Source organism: Castor canadensis, chromosome 16 (assembly GCF_047511655.1).
Source record: "Castor canadensis chromosome 16, mCasCan1.hap1v2, whole genome shotgun sequence".
NCBI lineage: Eukaryota > Metazoa > Chordata > Mammalia > Rodentia > Castoridae > Castor > Castor canadensis.
The window spans coordinates 38,347,850-38,370,206 of NC_133401.1; the positions used below are offsets into that span (position 1 = coordinate 38,347,850).

At 42.2% G+C, this 22,357-nt stretch overlaps 1 protein-coding gene across 2 annotated transcripts in view; it reads left to right on the forward strand.

Moving 5' to 3' along the window:
* Positions 1-3,157: 3,157 nt before the first annotated feature.
* The window catches only part of Atp6v0e1 (ATPase H+ transporting V0 subunit e1), a 34,662-nt gene continuing 15,462 nt past the window's right edge, over positions 3,158-22,357 (forward strand). The window contains exons 1-2 of one of the 2 annotated variants that reach the window (XR_012442871.1): positions 3,158-3,334; positions 8,311-8,358. Coding sequence is in view for 1 of the 2 variants with exons in the window: in XM_020183683.2 (XP_020039272.2) it covers positions 3,231-3,334; positions 8,311-8,358 (152 nt within the window). In the remaining variant the exon portion in view is untranslated. The remainder of the gene's footprint in view (positions 3,335-8,310; positions 8,359-22,357) is intronic. The other variant, XM_020183683.2, reaches the window with a different exon arrangement.

The following is a 22,357-nucleotide window of genomic DNA, read 5'->3' on the forward strand; positions in this document are numbered from 1 at the left end:
ATCTGCCGATTTGCTGTATTAGAAATTAAGGGCTGGGTTGTGGATCAAGTGGTAGAGTTACTTACCCAGCACGAGCAAGGCCCTGGGTTCAATTTCTGGAAGGAAGGAAGGAAGGAAGGAAGGAAGGGAGCGAGGGAGGGAGGAAAGAAAGGAAAGAATTACAGATTTAGCTGGCTATGGTGGCACATACCTGTATTTCCAGCACGTGGGAGGTGGAGGAAGGAGGATTGTGAGTTCAAGGCTAACCTGGCTACATAATGAGTTCCAGGCCAGCCAAGAAAGGAAAAGAAAAGGAGAGGAAAAGAAAACTTTGACAGATTTATTTTAAGTTCATTTAAAAATAGCCATAGGGCTAGGGATGTAGCTAAGTGGAAAATCCAGTGTTGAGCATGCCAGCTGCCCTGGGTTCCATCTCCAGCACCAAAACAAAAATAGCAATAAACCTAGGATATGTTAACATAAATAATGTTTTTATGGAATTAGTATTTTTTCCAAAACAAACAAGCACAAATATAGAGGGAAGAGTAACATTGTGTTCCATTTTTGCACAATTCCTCAACCTCAGCTTAGTGGAAGACAATGGATTCTTCATGCTTCTGATTCAGTCTGCTGTCATCTGTAGTTCTGGATGAAGTATGATCAGAAAAGTGAGGTCCTCCAGGTCTGCTGGGAGTCTCTGGTCCTCTCCGGAGTCTGATTTATTTCCTGGAGACTTTAAGCTCTTTGAGGACAGACGGTAGTTGTTCATTCACAGATCACCGAATCACAGCACCTGGCCTTAACCCACAATTTTCATTTGGAATATGTGATAACATGTTTTTGCTAGATTGACTGATAGAGGGAGCTGTTGGCCAATACTAACCCACAAAACTAATGCTGAGATTAGGGGCCTTCTCATTGCACAGAGAATGAAACCCAAACATACAGACAGATTTGGGAATGAAGAGCTGCATCCCTGCATTCCCTGACGGCTCCTCCTCTGCTTCCTTTTCTTGCCCCCCCCCCACCTCTTGCAGTACTCAGGCCCTCACACTTGATAGGCAGGTGCTTTACCACCTGAGCTATGCACCCCGCCCTTTTCTGCTTTAGCTATCTTTCAGGTAAGGGCTTGTGTTTTTCCCCAGGCCGGCCTGGACTGCAAACCTCCCATTTGTGTATCCTCAGCTATGGGATCATAGGCGTGACCACCATGCCCAGCCATTGGTTGAGATGGGGGATCTTGAACAGGCTGGCCTGGCACCACAATGTCCTTCTGATGTCTGCCTTCTAAGGAGCTAGGATTACAGACATGAGCCACCATGCCCAGCTGACACCTGCTTCTTAAAAGAGATTGCCTGCAAGTTGAAGCAAAGTTTAGAAGCAATTTAGCAAAGTAAATTGCAGAGATGAATTTCAGACAAAATAGTTGAATTTACTTAAAAAATGGGAAAGAGTGCTGGGTCCATGGCTGAGTGGTAGAGCATCAGCCTAGCAAGCACAGGGCCCTGAGTTCAAATCCCAGTACTGCCTAAAAAAAGAAAAAAAAATGGGAAAGACTTCACAATAACCAAAAAGTGGAAGCAACTCAAATGTGCATCAGTGGATGAATGGATCAGCAAAACATGGTACAATGACCATTATTCAGCCTTAAAAAGAAAGGAAGCTGGGTGTGGTGGTACATACCTGTAGTTCCAGCACTTGGGAGGCTAAGGCAAAAGGTGGAGGGGAAGGAAACTCCAGTCAGCCAGAGCTACATAGGGAGATGCTGTCTAAAAAACCAAAAAAGCTAAGTGCCAGCGGCTCACGCCTGTAGTACTAACTGCTCAGGAGTATTGTGGTTCAAAGCCAGCCCAGAGCAAATAGTTTGAGACATCCTATCTCAAAAAAAAAAAAAAAATTCACAAAAAAGGGGCTGGCGGAGTGGCTCAAGGTGTAGTCCCTGAGTTCAAGCCCCAGTACCGCAAAAAAAAAAAAAAAAAAAAATCCACAGCATCTCAAAGAATTGTTTTCTTTTGTTCCAAAATAGGATCATACTATAACTAATGTGAAAATCCTCCGCAAGTATTAGAAACTCTGTTTATTATTCTCATTACTTTTCTGGCTAGTTCTAGCTCTTCTTTCCAAGCCCTGGAAAGTCCTGCCTGACCCACTGTGTCTCTACACTACATCCAACGGCCAGTCTGCAGGTCCATCTTCTCCCCAGAATGTGAACTCCCTAAGGGGCGCAGGATGGAATCCTGTAATCCCAGAACCTGTCACAATGTACAAGATACACAGTAGGGCCATAGTTAAAAGTTCCTGCCTTGAAAATCCGATCACTAGAGGTTGAATCCTGGCCCTTACCACCTCTGTGTGACTTTGGGCAAGGTCCTTACTTAACCTCCCTGGGCCTCAGTTTCTTCAACTGCAAAGTAGGGTTAAAAATTATAAGTAGCTTTTTGACTTCGGTGAGGAACGCACAAGGAACTCAAGCACTTAACGCTTATAGCCCAGTGCCTGGTACACAGGAATTCAAAATAGTAATTGACTATTGTTAAGCTTTCTGTATGTCTGTTGCATAAGAAGCAGATGAGCCCAGCACAGGTGGCTCACACCTGTAATCCTAGCTATTGGGGAGGCTGAGATTGGCACGATCACAGTTCGAGACCAACCAGAGCAAATAGTTTCCGAAATCTCCAAAATAATGAGAGGTGGCTGGTGGAATGGCTCAATGGGTGGAGCGCCTGCCTAGCAAGGCCCTGAGTTCAAACCCTAGTCCTACCAAAAAGAAAGAAAGCGAGCAAGCGCGAAATGGGCTAGACGTGTGGCTCAAACTGTAGAGCACCTGCTTTGAAACCTTGCAAGCACAAAGCCCTGAGTTCAAATCCCAGACTAACAATAGCAACAAAAAATAAAGTTAGGGCTGGGGTCTGGCTCAAGTAGAGCGCTTGCCTAGCATGTGTGAAGTCCTGGGTTCAATCCTCAATACCGCAAAAAAAAAAGGAGGTAAGGCTGTAAATTTACAATAGCTTGCGTAACAGGGATTAAATTAGTATCAGAAGCTACTAATGAGCTCCTGGAGACCCGACTAAGCACTGGCAGCCTAGAGAGGCCAGGTGGGGGCGGGGCAGGGACCGGGGGCGGAGCCCGCCTGGTAGGTCACGTGCTGCGTGGGAGGCGGGGCTTGTGCGCGCCGGTCACGCGGCCCGGGGCTGACACTTCCGGGTGGGACGAGCGAGGCGGCGGGCGGGGGCTGGCGGCTGGCGGCAGGCATGGCGTATCACGGCCTCACGGTGCCACTCATCGTGATGAGCGTGTTCTGGGGCTTTGTGGGCCTCGTAGTGCCCTGGTTCATCCCCAAGGGCCCTAACCGGGGGTAAGTGCTCGAGGCCCACCTTGGGAGGGCGCACGGCGGGGACCACGGGCCGGGGCGGGGGCGACGGCGACCCCGACTCCGCCGACCTGTGAGGCCCCCAGGAGCCCCGGCCTGCGTTGTCGCAGCAGCCTCAGTGTCCCCCGGTCCGAGCGTGGTGAGAGGGTCACCTCCAGAGGACCCTCCTTGGAAATGAGGTTTATAGGGGAATTTTTTTCTCTTCCTGAGCCTGGGTGGGGAGGGTGCAGTCGGAAAGGAGTTTAATCAATAGCGACTCCAGAAGTTGGGGTTCATCTCTAGCCGTTTTTTGTCCTGTCTTCCACCCATAGGAGGCCTCGTTGGCCCAAACTTTAAAAAGAATCAAATAAACAGAAATTGCCCGGTCGCGTCCCGGGCGTACTGAGCAAGGGTGAGCCGGTCTGGCATCGCGTGGGGTGGCGGGGCGGTGGGGGAGGTGGTTGATGGAGCTCGAAGTGAATTACCCAGAGCAGAGGTATTGTTTGGAAACCTCTGCGTCATATCTTACCTTTCGGATGGCGAAGTGCTTCCAAGTGATTGGCTAAGAGAGATTCTTTGTTAAATCGACCTTTGTCTGTTTGGGTATTAAACTTTATTCACTGCGGTATAAAATCTTATCGTCAAAAGAGCCTTGGGACACCCTCTTTCTGGTTCCTCTTTTGCTTTTTAGTCATTTTTTTCTCAGCAGGATCCCGTGGGGGTGAGACTCAAGTCAGCTTGCCGAAAGCGCTATCTCTTGCTTTAATCCTTATTTTGGTGGCTATTCCAGTACCTAATTTCACAGCACTTGCGTACGCAGTAGACAAGTATCTGTTGAGTGGGTATTTCTGTTGCCTTGTTATTTTCATTTTTGCTGTTTGGAATAGACTTGCTTGTATACCTGTTCCTTCTATTAGACTGAAAATAAACCATATTGTCTAAATATCAATGTTCTAACCCCCCAGCCCTTCATAACTGCTGTCATATAGGATCACATGTCCAGCTTATAGTAGTTGATGTAGTGTCAGGATTCTGGGGTATTAAAACCATTTTTTTAGCCAATTTATTTCGACTTGGTTTTCCTAGTGTAGTTAAAGACAGCAAATTGGTTGCTTTTACATCTTCAACTGTCTCATCACACCACTGTCTGCTTTTCTGGCGTTCAACCTCAGAAAAGCATTCATTAATGTGCTTGTTGGCGGCCATGACCACTACTTTCTTAAACACTAAGCTCTCCCACCCCGGGATCTAACGCTACTTCTACTATCCAGGGTAATGAACCCCCTCCTGTTTGTGCTCAGTTTCTAGCCCTAGTGTAGTAATTCTGGTATTTGACCTGCTAGTGTTAGATTATCTCACCCTCTCATTCACAAGCCTTCACCACAATCCTTGTATTTCCTGCTCTTGGCAGGATTGAGCAGGTTTAGAAACAGTGTCTCTGAGGAGTGACAGGGTTACACTTTGAGGAACACTCCTTTTATGTGGATGATCTCTGTGACCTTGGACAATTGAGATAATTCTATTTTCCCATTTCCTCTTTGTAAAATGGAAACATTCGTATTGAATTGATACTAGTTCTCCTTTACATACAGAAAAGACTGCAAATCAGATTTTTTTTTAAGCACCTGGACTGTGGTGATTCTTTTTTTAGTTTTTTTTTTTTTTTGACATTGTGGGGTTTGTACTCAGGCCTTGAGCTTGTGTGTCTACCACCTGAGCCGTGCTCCCAGCCCAGACTGGTGAATTTTAATATAGCAGTGCTTTCAGATTTCAGACATTAAGAATATCTTCTTTAAGGAGATAAGTAAAGGAGCTATATAAGCAGGGAGAAAGGTAGAGTACTTTGGTGTTACATTTTCTTCCCTGAGTGACCCCTGCACACTGCAGAAAATTGGGTGATTAGGAGGTCATCAGGACATGATGAGCCAGGGAAAAGATGGGAGGAGGGAAAACTTCTGAATCTTTGGGTAGCTGAAAGCAAGCCTCTTGCTCTTTCTTTCAGTCTTTTCTGTAACTGAAAAAAGAATGGGATAGCCAGGCGCTGGCTGCTCACGCTTGTAATCCTGGCTACTCAGGAGGCAGAGATCAGGAGGATCACTGTTCGAAGCCAGCCCGGAGACACTATCGCCAAAAAACCCAACACAAAAACAAGGCTGGGGGCTGGGACGTATCTCGGTGGTACAGCGCTTGCCTAGCATGCTTGAGGCCCTGGTTTCAATCCCAGCACCAAAAAAGAAAAGACAAAAAAAAACCAAGGCTGCAGGAATGGCTTGAGGGGTAAAGCACCTCCCTAGCAATTGTGAGACCATGAGTTCAAGCCCCAGAACTACCGTACCAAAAGAAACACAGTGGGATAAAATCGAATCTGTGCCTGCAGTCAGCTTTCCTAGTCATTCCTGTTCATGATTTCCCACTTTTCTCTTTAGGAATCCATGGATTCTCTGAAAGCTTCAAGGTTTTTTGCAGTGGCTCCCTTACCAGATGTGGAGGGAGGTACAGGGAAAGAACACAGGGATTAGTGTGTGTGCCAGGAGTAGTCAGCTCCAGTTTTTTAAATCAACATTTTCAAATTCAAACATGCATAAAATCTGAAAGGGTAACTCAGTGAGTGCCTTATACCACCAACTAGATCCAGCAATTAACAGTCATACTTGCTTTATCTCTGAATACATGTGTGTATATATATATATGACTAAAATTTTGCTGAGCCATTTGAAAATAAATTGCAGTCATTGGGACTTATCGCTCCTAAATATTTCAGCATATAGCACTTGAGAAGCAGACAAGGAAGCTTTTATATGAAACTGTTGTTGTGTTGTGGGTAACACAAGGGAGCCACAGAAGTTTCAGCTTTCTGAGACGATCTTTTAGGGAGAAGAGAAGACAGGGGGCATGGGGAGGATCAGGAGAAGATGAGCAAAAGCTTGGAATCGAAGACCCATAAACAGGATGTGTTTGAAGGTAGGAGGAGTTGAGGATTTTTTTTTTTTTTTTTTTTGCTATGTAGCCCAGGCTGGGACCTCAAACTCACTATCCTCCTGCCTCCGCCTCCAATGTGCTGGGGTTACAGCAAATTTGTGCCACTACACCTGGATGGGTGGGTGACTTTGGTCACAAGTGTGGAGCTGAACTTGATTCTATAGGTCTTCACTTTTGTGCATCTGTCAAACTTTTTTTAGCAAAGCCCTCATAAATATTTATATAAGTATAATTATATATTTTGAAGAATCTGCCTTCAAAGTATGTCTAGAGTCTGCCTGAGTCTTTTGCCACCCACATTCTGACCAGCCTTACCTACTTGGGTCTTGCTGTTCTCCCTAACTGGTTTGTCTGCTTTTTCCTTTTGCCTCTTTTCCCCCAGCCTGTCAACCCATCTGAAAGATTTTGTCAGTTTTCTTCCTCAGATCCCCCCAAAAAAACCTTCCCATTAACTCCAATAAAAGTGTTTTCACTGAGTCCTTTCACAGGCCACAGGACACCTCTAGACCTTACCTCTTTCTGTGCTGTCCTTGCCGCACTTCATCTACTCAGGTCTGTCCCTCTAAACCTCAGATATCCTCTTAGCTCATGCCTTGATTTACTGCTTTCCCCTGCCTGGAGCCCTCCTGCCTGAATAGCCTCTTTAAAATCTCCACGGTACCCCCAAACCCGTCTTTCCTGTCCTCTGTTCCTGCTTTGTGCTCTTTCATCAGCACTGGCTGCCATAAGATAATTATTCTTGGTTTATTTTGTATCTTGTTTGCTGTGTACACACACACACACAGCATGTAAACTTGCAGGGCAGGGCAGAAGTTTTTATCCATTTTGTTCACTGCTTTGTCCTCAGAGCCTGGTACATTCTGAATACTCTGAGCAAATCTGTCAAATGAATTTGTGTACTAATGGATCAAACACAGGAACTGCACATACAGAATTTCTAAAGGACCAGTTACAAATAAATATAAATAGGATATTTATATTTGCTTCCCAAGTTCTAGGAGTTAGCCTTGCTCACTCCCGGAGGTAAGGAGTCCCCTGTTTGGAAACCACTCTGATGGTGATGGGTGGAGGGGAGGCACTGAAAGGTCTTAAGCTGCAAAGTAGTAATAGTTTAGATAGATTAATTTCTAGTGATTGTGGATGGAATGAAAGGGGGTGGAGGAAAGTTTTGAATCTGCCAGCAATAAGTTAGCCAAGCCAAAGTGGTGGATTTTGTTGCTAAGAATGGGAATGGAAAGGAAAAACTCCACTTAGAAGGGATGCCTGGAAGGATGAATCCACACCATCAGTGAGGGTGCGGGTACAGGGGAAGGTAAGCAGATGATAGGTTTAAGGGTGAATCTGTGAAAATGACAGAGTTGCTTGTAGGGAGGTAGATTTTCCCTCCCTCCCTCTTCTCCTTCATTTCATACCCCTCCTTCCTTCCCTTCCCTTTTCTTTTTTAGTGCTAGGGATTGGACCCAGAGGTGTAGTGTTCCTCATGATAAGCATGCACACTACTGGCCACAGTCCCTTCCTTGAAGAGCAAGAGATTTAGAAGGAGAGCTTTTGGAAAGAGGAAATCATGAGTTCTCTTTTAGAAATGTTGAAATCCAGCTGATCAGAGATCCAGGTTGAGCTCTTCAGACATGAAGATAGATGGGGAGAGGTCCATGTTAGAGAGCGTAGTGTTAGAAGTTCATCACAGAGAATACTGTCTACTAAGGTTATTACTGTCAAAACTAATTGTTGCTACAGACTTTTCTGTTCAGTTTTAGATGAGTTTCATTGGACATCTAAGCTGTGGCATCATTACATATCCCTCTAAATACGAATGTTTACTTACGATCTAACTTTCTACCACGTGTGCCCCACTTCCGCCTACTGGATATTGGAACACATTCATTCTGTTGTCCTGGTGCGTGGTCCTTGGCAGTTTGATGATGTGGGAAGGGGACTTAAGCCATTCTTCACTGTAGTTTGCTAGCTATCTAATAATGTTGGGTTTTTTTGTTTGTTTTTAGAGTTATCATCACCATGTTGGTGACCTGCTCAGTTTGCTGCTATCTCTTGTAAGTATATTGTCTCTTATAAGTAGCTTTTTCCTAAAATAATAAGCAATCTTTCTTGGTATTATTTGTAATGTGTGCAATTTATACATTTGTTTCATTGGATTTAACCCTCATGTAATACCTAGAAATAGTGTCCTCAAATGGAAAATATCACACTTTTCCAGTGTTCCGTATATTACATAAGATCTGTGCAGATGCTCTGTTCTTCTGAGAATACAAGTATAATTAATTGGCACAAATATAAAGCTTATAATTAGCTGGAAATTATAATTATCCTATTTATATTTTAACATTGTGAATATTTTTACCTCATTTCATTTACATATTCTACTGTGAAGCTAGTAGAGCCATTTCTTTAATTTTTTTTAAATGTTATTTTAAAAAATGGATGGTACTGAAGGTGGAACCGAGAACCTCATGTTTCCTAAATGTGCACTCTACCATTGAGGTACTCCCCCAGCCCCCAATAAAGCCATTCTTTATTGTGACTTGTTTATCTTTTGAGCTGGAATTATAAAATCAAGTAGAGTAAGCATACTTAAGGCATTTAAAGCAGTTACAACTCACATTTTTGTGTTAAATGATGGTGATTGATTGCTTTACTACTGACACTCGGATGATGGGGCTTTCTGAAGTTTGCTTATTTTTTTTTTGTTTTGTTTTTGTTTTTGTTTGTTCTTTTCAGTTTAGACAGTCGAAAGAGGCTTTTTAGGTGATGGATTAGTCTCCAGAGTAGAAACCGACAAGTAGCTTGTGACAGGAATTGCTACACCACCTGTGCTTAGCTCTGAAGAGTAAAAGAGCAAATGCATAATTCATAATTTTAGTAAGGGTGACGAGGGAACATTCATCTGTCCTGCCAAATCTACAGAAATTCGAAGAGAGCTTTTTTTCCCTTGCTGGTCCTGGAGTTTAAACTCAGGGCCTCAGAATTACAAAACAGGTGCTCTACAACTTGAGCTGTGCCTGCAGCCCTTTTTTGCTTTAGTTTCTTTTCAGGTAGGGTCTTGGTGGGCCTTAGACCACAATCTTCCTATCTCTGGCCTCCCACAAGTAGCTGGGATCACAGGGTGCTGCCACACCTGACCTATTGGTTGAGATGGGGTTTTGCTAACATTTTGGACAGACTGGCCTCAAACCATGATCCTCCACAAGGGAGCCCTTTATCAGTGTGGTGACATGGAGTGGTCCTATGATTGTAAAGACTTTTGAGGGCTGGGAGGGTGTGGCTCAAGTACTAAAGCACATGTCTAGCAAATGCAAAACTCTGGGTTCAATCCCTGTTACTGCTCCCCAAAAAAGGACCATTGGTTTTAATTTTGCTTTGACTATCCCTGCAGTATAAGCAGTAAGGTTGGTGGTGGTATCTTTTTTGTTTGTTGAAGTGGGATGATGAGACAGGGTCTCACCATGTGATCCTCTAATTGTACACATAAATACATACTTGAATATATGTATGTATACACACACACACACACACACATACAGACATAGAGGGACAGGAAGGGAGCATGATTGTATAAGTGGGTCTGTCTAAGGGAAAGAGAATGTTAGAGAGTGAAAAATACTGAAACATCACATCTGTGTGAAGATAGTACAGTGTGATGCTCTGTAAACTGTTGAATAATAGGGGAGCAGGTGATAGAGAAAGAGTAAGTGATGAGGGTTAATCTGATGAAAGCATGATATATACATGTGTGACTTACCAAGGCAAAACCCCCATATACTATCAATGTACACATTTTAATAAATGAAGGACAGGAAGGTAAAACAGGTCCTTTCTAGGGATGGGTATCACTGGGGGGCCTAAGGAAAGGGTGAAGGAGGGCAAATATGTTGATGTATTTTATATTCATATATGAAAATAGAATAATGAAGCCTGTTGAAATTGTTCAAGAAGGGGGAAAGGGGGATGCACAACAATGGAGGGGGTGAATCTAATTAAGATAAATAGTAAGAATATGTGTAAATGTCACAACGTATCCCCTCTGTATAACTATTACATGCTAATAAAAAAAAGGCAAATAGCCTAGAAAAACAGTCCTCTGCATTCTTCTGCTGGGATTATTGGTGTGCACCACCGTGCCCAGCTGCTAGTGGTAGCTTAAAAAAGAAAGAATGCGGAGTGGCTCAAGTGTTAAGGGCACCTTGCCTAGCAAGCGTGAGGCCCTGTGTTCAAACCCTAGTACTACCCAAAAAAAGAAAATTATTGCATAGAGGAATGACTTGAGAGTAAACCAAAACGGGACAAACATATTTTATGGCTTTTTGTTTGAAATGGATTTAATGTTCTTTGAGAAAAAAACTTTCAACCAGTCTCATGCCCTTTCGTTCTCATTGTAAACTGAGTGGTTAGAAAACGACATGGTTGAAAATGATTTCATTTTGTCCATTTCCTCTTTTGTCTTCAAGTGCTGGTGACTGTTCTGTTGAGGGTGGACTGTGCAGCCCTTAGTGTATCAGTAAGGGCAGTTCATAGTGTTCTTAAGTTAAAGGCTTCTAGAGATCAGTTTATGGGGTGTTGAAACCACTTTTTTCTTTTGTTTCTTTGAAACCTAGTATATCCTATTTAACAAGATACTGCCTGGAAAATTTGGATTCAATTCATATTCCAAATATTTCACATCTCATTCCACAAAGAAATGAGATTCTGCACTAAAATAAATTTGAAATTCAAAAGAAAATTTTACCATTGTGGATAAGGAATTTTTTTTTTTTAAATATATCTTTTGAAGTAAGGCACACCCGAAGAAACTTTGACTTTCCTAAACAAAGTCCTGTTTTGAAATGCATTCATGGGCTTTTAAATTGCCTTCTGTTCGTGGCTGGTTTTCCCCTTGGCAGTTTGTTCTAGATTAAGATTTGATTTCTCCAGCGCAGAGCTTGTTTGAGCTCTGAATAAATCAGGTTCTTGACAAGTATCAACTAGTTTCTGTTAATAGTTCAGTAGGGAAAAGTTTGAGTGTTTGTATGGTTTTGGTTTTTTGAGACTTGAGTCTCTCTGTGTAGTTCAGGCTGGCTTCAAACTTGTAACCTTTCTGCCTGAGATTCCTGTGTGCTGGGATTATAGGTGTATGCCACCATGCCCAGTTCCCTTAGGTTAATTTTTTATTAGAAATTAAATGTTACATTGTGAAAATACAGTTGCTTTTTGGAAAATGTGCTCTGTCTTTAGTAGCTAACTAAGTGTATGTCTTAGAAGCAGAGTGAGACAAAAGGAATACTAAAGAGAAATCAAGGGACCCTAGTTATTCTAGGCTGAGTAATACTTGGCTTGATTATCTTGTAGTGAGTTTTAAATAAGATGCCCTGTGTGAACACTTAGAAGAGAGGACAAGAAAATGTGAAGTAGTGGGCTGGAGATATGGCTCAAGTGGTAGAGCACCTGCCTAGCAAGTGTGAGGTCCTGAGTTCAAATTCTAGTATTGCCAAAAATTTTGTCTATTTGTGTGTGTGTGTAAATTATTTAATTCAGAGAACTGTATTTTACTTGTGAGTGCAGCTTGCCTGCAGAGCTGTTGTAGCATGTTTTGTTTTGGTACAAGGTCTTGCTTTGTAGCCCTGGCCAGCCTCAAAGTCAAAGTCATGCCTGCCTTAGCTTCCCGAGTGCTAGACTTAAGGTGCGTACCACCACATCGAGCTTTAGCATATGTTTTATCTTACGGTATTTATTTATCTTGAGATGGGGTAGAGGGGAGGGTCCTCACCATGCTGACCTTGAACTTTTGATCTCCCTCCCTCAGTGGGGATTACAGGTATGTGCCACTACATCTGGCTGTGTAGCATGTCTTCTATTGGGCCTTACTAGAGTCCATTCACTCTGTACATTTATTTAGGGTCTGCTGTGTATTGGGCTCTTGATACATAGCAGTGAATGGCATGAGACAGTCCTCTGCCTCTTTAGTGAGGAGAAATTGACAAGAAATAAACAGAGCCAGAGGGGCCCCTTCACTCACTTCCCAGGCATGCCCCAACCACTCCTTCCTACAAGCACCTATTCAGCTGTGACCCTAAAAGATTGCCCCCCACTTCTCCTTCAGCTGCCTGTTGCTGCCTAGCACACGGAGACCTACACAGCTCACAAGAGCTCCTCACATGTCCAGCAATGTGCTGGTCCGAGCTGAGCCCAGCTGTGCTACTGGCATTGTGAGTCCTGGCTCTAAAGCACGTTTGGCACAGGACATTAGTCACCTCCCAGTGGCCACAGTGGTCCACTTTGTTTTCTAGTCAGGTAGCCACAAGCTGGGACTTCAGTGATGCTTGTCACTCATTGTAGCATGCCTTCTTTTTTTATAACTTATTTTTATTTATTCATTAGAGGCAGTGTCTTACTATCTTGCTCAGGCTGGTTTCAAGCCCCTGAGCTCAAAATATCCTCCTGTTCCAGCCTCCCTAATAGCTGGGATTACAGGTGGGCACAACTATGCCCAGCAACATTTTTGGTTTTGAATTTTTTAAACCTATTGTAATCTCTGTATAATTTTACCCATTACCCACCTTCAAAAATTATTGAGCCAGTTGTGGTGGTACACACCTATAATCCCAGCACCTGGGAAACTGAGGCAAGGGAATTCCACATTTGAGGCCAGCCTGAGTGTTACACAGGGAGTTCCAGGCCAGCCTGTACTGTAGAGTGAGACCCTGTTTCAAAAAATCAAAAAAGATGGAATGGCAGAGTGATACAAGTGGTAGAACACCTGCCTACAAGTGTTAGGCCCTAAGATCAAACCCCAGTATCACAACAACAACAAAAAAAATCAAAAAGAAAAAGTACTTATCACCTCACTGCCAATCTGTTTCACCCCATCCCCCACGCTTTTCCTTCCACTTCAGATTATTTTAAAGCAAATTTAGTGCATTTGTAGGTACTTCCATGTGTCACAAAGATAATCAGTGATTTCAAGTATAACCACAGTGCCATTATTATTTCCCCAAATTAATCCTTTATAGTACCACAGATGCTATCATTTAGATTGCCCCAACTTTCTCATCATATATCTTACATTTTGATGGAATCAAGTGCCATATAAGTGCTACGAATTGTAGTTGGTGGATATGTCTCTTTTTTTTAATTTCCTCATAGTTCTAGCTCTTAAGTTTCTTTTCACAGATGTCCTCTCCATATCTGTTTCTCTTTTTTTGGGGGGTGGGAGGGGTGTTGTTTGGGTTTTTCTGGTGTAAGGATGAAACCCAGGGCTTTGTGCACGGCAAGCACCCACTCTACCACTGGGCTGTTTGCCTTGTAACTTTCTAGTCTGGCCATTGCTAATTGCACACCCATGGTGCTGTTTAACAGTTCTTCTATATTTCCTATAAATTGGCAGTCCTATCTAGAGGCTAGGTCAGATTCAAGTTCGGTGATAATACTTCAGTCAGGAGGGACATGTCTGATTTTTCTCTGTTGTGGGACAGTCACTGATAATCTGTTTTTATAATTTCTTATTCATTCATTAGTTAGGATACATTTATAAACAAAAATTGTGCATTTTTTTTGGTGGTGGTAGGGTTTGAACTCAAGGCTTCCTGCTTGCTAGGTAGGTGCTCTACCATTTGAGCCACTCTTCCAGGTTTTTTTTTTTTATACTAGTTTTTGAAATAATAACTTGGTTTTCTAGTATCTTTCAGTGGTGAACAATGACCTTTGTCTTGTACTGAGATCGTTATGATCTACATTTAAACATATTGGATGTGTTGCCTTCCAGTTTAATTAATAACTCTGTTGACGTTCAATTTTCCCCCACGCTGTCCAGTGGGAGCCTGTTCCAGTTGGTTACGGCGTCTCTTTGGCACAACGATAGCATATGTTTTATTTGGCCCTTTCAGGACAGGAAACGTATTTTGTAGAAGTAGGATGTCAATCTCTGTGTCTTTGTAGGTTGATCATTTTTTGCCATGTCTCCTGTCTGCTTTGGTAAAATCTGATAATAAAAGAAAATAGTGCATTGATCATGGAAAAGAATGGTTAGCTCAAATTAAATTTGTTCCTGAAATGTTAGGCCCCCTGCTGTTCGTCCTTTAAGTTTAGAACTTGTACATGCATAGCCAGAAGCAGCCACATACTTTGGCTTATTTTTGTGTTTTTCTCAGTTACACCTCTTTCTTATTTATGGTTGTTGGTTTTATAGCTTGTTACATGGTACTTACTCAATGAGCACCTACCATGTGTCACTTCCTAGATATACAGTGGAGAACCAGCTTCCTGTGCTCCTAGATGAGAGATGTCCAACCAGTAGATTAACAGCATAGCAGCAATGTTATTCTCAGTCAGAAACAGAGGCTTTGAGAAAGTCTTTAAAGGACCAGATAGGGTGCTTGAGCAAGAATAGTGGGGCTGATGGAGGGAAAAAGAGATTTCAGGGTGCTCACAGAAGGCTTCTCTGAGAAAGAATTTGGCAAAGGAGTATTGGGGGCAGGACCTTCTGCAAGTGTAAAAGGCCTGAGAGGTAAAGAGCTTGTAGTGTTCTGGCAGGTAGGATAGTATCACTGGGGTTAACAGTGAGTGGTAGGTTCAGGATTCAGTTCAGGTCAGGTCAGGTCAGGCCTAGGCCAGGAAGGATCTTATAAGCTAGGGTAAAGAGTTACGATTTTATATTAAGGGAATAAGAGATCTTTTAAGATTGTTAATAAGAAGTGTTGGGTGGGATAGTCACCCTTGCTTTGTATAGAATAGACTGTTTGAAGAGTGGACATGGGTCACCTATCCAGAGGTATTTTATGTTCATCTGGGGGGAGGTCGTTGTGGTATGGTCTGAGTTGGATGGCGGTGAAGATGAAGAGAGGTGCACAGATGTGGGAGCTAATTTGGGGGTGAAGTTTATTAGTCCTACTGGTGGATTGGATGAAGGAGGAATCAGGACTGCCAGGTTTCTGGGTTAGGCCATTTACCAAGATGCTGAAGACTTAGGATGGATGAATTTCAAGACAAAGATTCATTGGGACACACTAAGATTGAGATGCTTAGGAAACTTCCAAGAGCTGTCAAATAGGAATTCGGATCTGAGGAGAAGTCCTTGAGGCCATGAGAACATGTCTGATCACCTAATACAGTGGGTCTGGACTGGGGCTGCAGCTGGCATCCATTGGGAGGAGGACAGCCTGTTTTGCACAGGACAGCTCCACCTTGCCCCAAAGAACTGGCCACATTTGTTGACGAGGTTGTCTTTTCATCATCATGTGTTTTTGGTGTCTTTGTCAAAAATCAGGTGGTTATAGTTGCATGGATATGTGTCTTAGTCTTCTATCCTGTTCCATTGGCACACGTGTTTTCATGTCAGTACCATAACCATTTTTATTGCTATGGCTCTGTAGTACAGTTTGAAGTCAGGTGTTATGATGCCTCTAGTGTTGCTCTTTTTGCTCAGTGTTGGCTTGGCTATTCCTAGTCTTTTGTGCTTCTATATGAACTTTTGGGTTGATTTTTCAATCTCTGTGAGGAATGTCATTGGAATTTTGAACATGTAGATTACATTTGGTAGTGTTATCACAAACGGTGTTTCCAGAAGATCTTGGTTCTTGCATTCCAGGTGGAAGAATCCAAGCAGAACACGATGGGGGAAGGGGAGTCACCCGTTTTGCCAGGTGACAGAAGAGAAGAAGGGCCAGGGTCTTTTGGTGTCATGGGGAGACAATATGTCATCATCTGGCTCATCTAACCTGTGGGCTAGGAGGAGGAACTCGAGTCAAGAGAGGGAGCAGTCCCAGACTTACCCTATCCTAGCCTACCTCAGTAGTATGGCCATTTCCACAATATTAATTCTGCCAGTCCACAAGCATGGGAAATCTTTCCATCTTCTGATGTCTTTAATTTCTTTCTTCAGTGGTTTATAGTTTGTTTGTTTTTTTTCCAGGCTATTTTATTTTATTTTTTTTTCTTTCTTTTATTATTCATATGTGCATACAAGGCTTGGGTCATTTCTCCCCCCTGCCCCCACCCCCTCCCTTACCACCCATTCCACCCCCTCCCTCTCCCCCCCACCCCCTCAATACCCAGCAGAAACTATTTTGCCCTTATTTCTAATTTTGTTGTAGAGAGAGTATAAGCAATAACAGGAAGGGACAAGGGTTTTTGCTGGTTGAGATAAGGATAGCTATACAGGGTATTGACTCACATTGATTTCCTGTGCGTGGGTGTTACCTTCTAGGTTAATTCTTTTTGATCTAACCTTTTCTCTAGTACCTGTTCCCCTTTTTCTATTGGCCTCAGTTGCATTTAAGGTATCTGCTTTAGTTTCTCTGCATTAAGGGCAACAAATGCTAGCTAATTTTTTAGGTGTCTTACCTATCCTCACCCCTCCCTTGTGTGCTCTCGCTTTTATCATGTGCTCATAGTCTAATCCCATTGTTGTGTTTGCCCTTGATCTAATGTCCACATATGAGGGAGAACATACGATTTTTGGTCTTTTAGGCCAGGCTAACCTCACTCAGAATGATGTTCTCCAATTCCATCCATTTACCAGCAAATGATAACATTTCGTTCTTCTTCATGGCTGCATAAAATTCCATTGTGTATAGATACCACATTTTCTTAATCCATTCGTCAGTGGTGGGGCATCTTGGCTGTTTCCATAATTTGGCTATTGTGAATAGTGCCGCAATAAACATGGGTGTGCAGGTGCCTCTGGAGTAACCTGTGTCACAGTCTTTTGGGTATATCCCTAAGAGTGGTATTGCTGGATCAAATGGTAGATCGATGTCTAGCTTTTTAAGTAGCCTCCAAATTTTTTTCCAGAGTGGTTGTACTAGTCTACATCCCCACCAACAGTGTAAGAGGGTTCCTTTTTTCCCGCATCCTCTCCAACACCTGTTGGTGGTGGTGTTGCTGATGATGGCTATTCTAACAGGGGTAAGGTGGAATCTTAGCGTGGTTTTTATTTGCATTTCCTTTATTGCTAGATATGGTGAGCATTTTTTCATGTGTTTTTTGGCCATTTGAATTTCTTCTTTTGAGAAAGTTCTGTTTAGTTCACGTGCCCATTTCTTTATTGGTTCATTAGTTTTGGGAGAATTTAGTTTTTTAAGTTCCCTATATATTCTGGTTATCAGTCCTTTGTCTGATGTATAGTTGGCAAATATTTTCTCCCACTCTGTGGGTGTTCTCTTCAGTTTAGAGACCATTTCTTTTGATGAGCAGAAGCTTTTTAGTTTTATGAAGTCCCATTTATCTATGCTATCTCTTAGTTGCTGTGCTGCTGGGGTTTCATTGAGAAAGTTCTTACCTATACCTACTAACTCCAGAGTATTTCCTACTCTTTCCTGTATCAACTTTAGAGTTTGTGGTCTGATATTAAGATCCTTGATCCATTTTGAGTTAATCTTGGTATAGGGTGATATACATGGATCTAGTTTCAGTTTTTTGCAGACTGCTAACCAGTTTTCCCAGCAATTTTTGTTGAAGAGGCTGCTATTTCTCCATCGTATATTTTTAGCTCCTTTGTCAAAGACAAGTTGGTTATAGTTGTGTGGCTTCATATCTGGGTCCTCTATTCTGTTCCACTGGTCTTCATGTCTGTCTTTGTGCCAGTACCATGCTGTTTTTATTGTTATTGCTTTGTAATATAGTTTGAAGTCAGGTATTGTGATACCTCCTGCATTGTTCTTTTGACTGAGTATTGCTTTGGCTATTCGTGGCCTCTTGTGTTTCCATATAAATTTAACAGTAGATTTTTCGATCTCTTTAATGAATGTCATTGGAATTTTGATGGGAATTGCATTAATTCCAGGCTATTTTAAATAGAATTGTTTTCCTAAATTTTTTCTCAGTCTGATCATTGTTGGTATATAGAAAAGCTACTGATTTTTGTAAATTGCTGAAGGTGTTTATGATGTCTAGGAGTTTTTAGGTGCTTTTAGACTATAAATAAGATCATGTCATCTGCAACTAGAGATATTTGACTTCCTCCTTTCCTATTCACATTCCTTTCATTTCTTCTTCCTGCTTATCGCTCTGGCTAGGAATTCCAAGACTGTTTTGAATAAGAGTGGAGAGAGTGGACACCCTTGTTTCATTTCTGACTTTAGAAGTGGTTTCAGTTTTTTCCCATTTAGTATGATGTTGGCTTCCTTCTTCCCTCCCTCTTTCCCTCTCTCCCCCTCTTTTATTTTCTCTCCTTTTCTTTTCTTTCTGCAGTGCTGGGAATTGAACCCAGGGCTTCACACTTGCTAGGTAAGCTACCACTTGAGCCACACCACTAGACAATGTCTTTTTTCTGTTCGTTGTCTTCCTCCTCCTCTTTTCATAATACTAGGTGTTGAATCCAAGGCCTTGCCCATGCTAAGCACATACTCTGCCCCTGCACTATATCCCCAGCCCCTGTACCAGTTTCTGAAAAGACTATTTTGCTCCATTAAACAGTTTTGGCATCTTCATCCAGAATTATCTGATCATCTTCTCATGAGTTTCTTTCTGAACTATCACTGATCTCTTTGTCTAGTCTTACAGCAATACCACACTGGTTTGAATGTCACAACTTTATAGTGAAGTCAGAAAGTGAGTCTTCAATCTTTGTACTTCAAGATTATTTTGTCTATTCTAAAATAGCCTTGTGAGTTTTAAAATCAACTGTCAGTTTCTACAAAAAAGCCTTTTGGGATTTTAACTGGAATTGATCAGTTTGGTAAGAACTGACATCTTAATGATACAAAGTTTTCTAATCATACCTGTGTCGTCCCGTATCTGTGTCTTCGTATTTAGAGTGTGTCTTTTCACAGGCTGCATATAGCTGAGTCTTTCTCAGTTCTGGAAGTCTTTGCATTTTGCTTCATTTCTTGCATTCTATTTCATTTCATAATATTCCTTCCGTATTCTTTCATTCCTTTCCTTTTCTTTACATTTCATTTTGTTTCACTGTTTGAGATAGGGTCTCACTAGCTAGCTCCGACTGACCTTAAATTTAAGATCCTCCTACCTTCACCTCCCAAGTGCTGGGATTACAGGCATTTGTTGCCACACCTGTCTTCAATTTCATTTTTAAATGATGTTTTCTCCTCTTTTGGACATATTTTAAAGATGCTGTTCCATTATCTTTCTGGCTTTCATTGTTCTCTTGGAAATGCAATAGAAATTTGAATAGTTGCTCATGTTGTCAAGATTTTTTCTCTTTATCTTCCATTTTCAAAGGTTTAACCTTATTATGTATAGGTATAGTTTTCTTTGAATTTATCCTGACTGGAATTCACTATGCTTTTGAATGGGTAAGTTAATGGAATTTTTTTTTTTTTTTTTTTGCCAAATTTGGGGGATTTTCCATTTGTATTTCTTCTGTGCCTTTTCGGTTGATTTTGTCTCAAAATTCTGAGATTTCAGTTATGTGTGCGTTAGACTGCTTGTTTTCTCCCTTTTTTTGTTTGCTTTGTGTTGCTGGGGCCTTCTGCATGCTAGGCAGGTGCTCTGCCACTGAGCTGCATCTCTAGCCTCAAACAGTTGTTTTTAATATTTTGTTCAGTTTTTTAATTCCTATTTATAGGATGAATCAACTACTCTAGTATTACCAGACTTTGTTTTTATTTTCATGTGTTATACTTTTCATTCCTATGTAAGTTCCTTTTACTTCTTTTATAGTTTTGCTTGACTTCCTTCCTGCTCCCTACATATATTTTAAGCTTATCTTATCTCTTAAAACATACAGCTGGGGATGCACCTTAGTGGCAGAGTACGTATGTAGCATGCTCAAGGCCCAGAGTTTTTCACCAGCCCCAAAAAACAAAAACAACAAAATGCAGCAAGCACATAGTACACATAGTTGGTTTATATCTCACCTGTGATAATTCCATCATCTGAAGTCCTTGCAGGTCTGTTTGTTTTCATTTGTCTTGACTAACTCGCATGCGTGGTGTCATGTGCATTGAGTTAGTTACATTTGGTGACCTCTTCATTTTTCCTGTACATGTATGACTTCCTTGTGGACAGGTATGAAGGTGGGCTCCTCCAAAAAAGATTTCCATTGCTTCTGCCAGGTGAAGGCTATCACCAGTTCAAGATTAGTCAAATTCTTAGTGGGCGGGGGGGATGGGGCGGGGAGGTTGTTGTTGTTGTTGTTGTCATTGTTTGTTTGTTTAGTGTGGTTTTTTTTTTTTTTTTTTTTGCAGTACTGGGGTTTGAACCAGGGCCTCACACTTGCTAGACAAGTGCTCTACCACTTGAGCCATTCTGCCAGCCTATTTTTGAGATGCCTTGGCTGGCTTGGAATTACATTCCTCCTATTCTCTGCCCCTCAGTAGCTAGGATTATAGGTGTGAGCCACCGCTACCTGGCTTGCTGTGTGGTATAAGTTTGAGTTGCAAATCCTCATGAAGGCAGTTCTCATTGGCCTTCCTTTTTGGTCTGTAGGTTTGAGACAGTTGATTTTTCAGTATTTTTTCAAGTTATGCCTGATTTATCTTTGCTGCAAGATAAAATCCTTTGGAGGCCCCAGCTTTTTGAGGGTGTGATAGGTTTGAACTTAGGTCCTTGTGCTTGAGGCAGGCACTCTGCCACTTGAGCAACTCCACCAACCCTTTTTTGTGTGATGAGTATTTTCATGTGCTGACCTGTAACAGTTTCTTCACATCTCAAATGAGAAGGCAGATAGCCCCTTTATGTCTCTGTTCTTATAACTTAACTTGTAAAAGGGGTGATAAGAGGGGAGTTTGCTATTCTGTTTCTCAGATTATTTTCTGGTTCTAGTTGGTAAGTCTGGCTCTTAACATTAATTATTTTTAATTTCCCTGTCCCTTCATCTGTCCTGCCACAAAGCGAAATCATTGTACCTGGCCCAGCTTGTTATTATTTGCTATGGAAAAGTTTATTCATCTTGGTCTGACTTTACAATCTTTTTCTTTATAGCTTGGCAGTTAGAGGATTGCTGGGGCTGAGGGTGTAGCTTGGGGGTAGAGATCCTCAGCACCTTCCCCCCCCCCCAAAAAAAAAGAGGATTGTTACAGATTTTGAGTTGGAAGGCCTTGTTTAGAAAATAGGTTTTGAAGTATGGAAAGAAGAAAGGAAGGATATTTCCAGTTTAGAATTGGCAAAAATAGAGCACGTTCCTGTGGTAGTGAAAGGGCCATAGCACAGGTGGGTTGGTATCCAGTTAATATAAAGCATGTTTGTGCTTTTTCTTCTGGAGCTTGGGATCCTCTTCCAAACTCTGAAGGTTGTGCCAGAGTTTAATTCCTTGTGGTTGTAGGACTGAGCTCCCAGTTTCCTGCTGACTGACAGTTGGCCACTGTCAGATCCTGGAGGCTAGCTGAATTTCTGGCTGTGTGGTCTTGTAGGCTCGTGTAGTCTCATCGGAAGATTTACAGATTCTTTGTGTCTTGCATGGATGTAGTAAGGGAGGTTACAGAGTTTGTTAAGGGTAAAGGGAAGGTATTACACAAAGCAATGGTGGTCCCACTTGGCTAGGTAGATCAGGTGGGATGCAAGTGCTCTTGCTGGAGAGAGGAAAAAGGAAGGGGAAATGATCACAAGCAATGGTGGCCCCCACCTGGCCAGGTGGGAGGGAGAAACTGGTATTTTATTTTTTTTCCCATTTTTATTTGCATATATTCATTGTACAGGGAGGGATTTGTAGTGACAATTCCAAATGAAGCTGGCATTTTAAACTTCCAGTAAACTGTGTGAGAAGAGGGGTTTGGGCAGTCTCTAGGCTAGCATACACTTATGCTAATTTTCAGGTACCTAACTTCACAGTGGATGGATAGTTTTTTGCCTAGTTCTGCAGCTAGCAGAGGACTTGCAGTTGAAAAGGAGGCTCCAGGGGGCTAAGGCAGGGTGTCTAATTTGAACCATCCTGGGTTAAGTTATGTAAGTTTAATAAGAGTTTCAGTCTTTTCCTGATTTCTATCTGGCTTCAGCCTGTTCATCTTTAAAGCCAGCCATATAATCTCGTTTGTGTCTAATTTTTTCTCACCCCCTAGTAGTCACCCTGTATAGGAGGGATGTAGCACTAGAGTACTTGTCTAGCATGTATGAAGCCCTGGGTTCAGTCCCCAGCACTGCAAACACTCACACAAGAAGCTTATT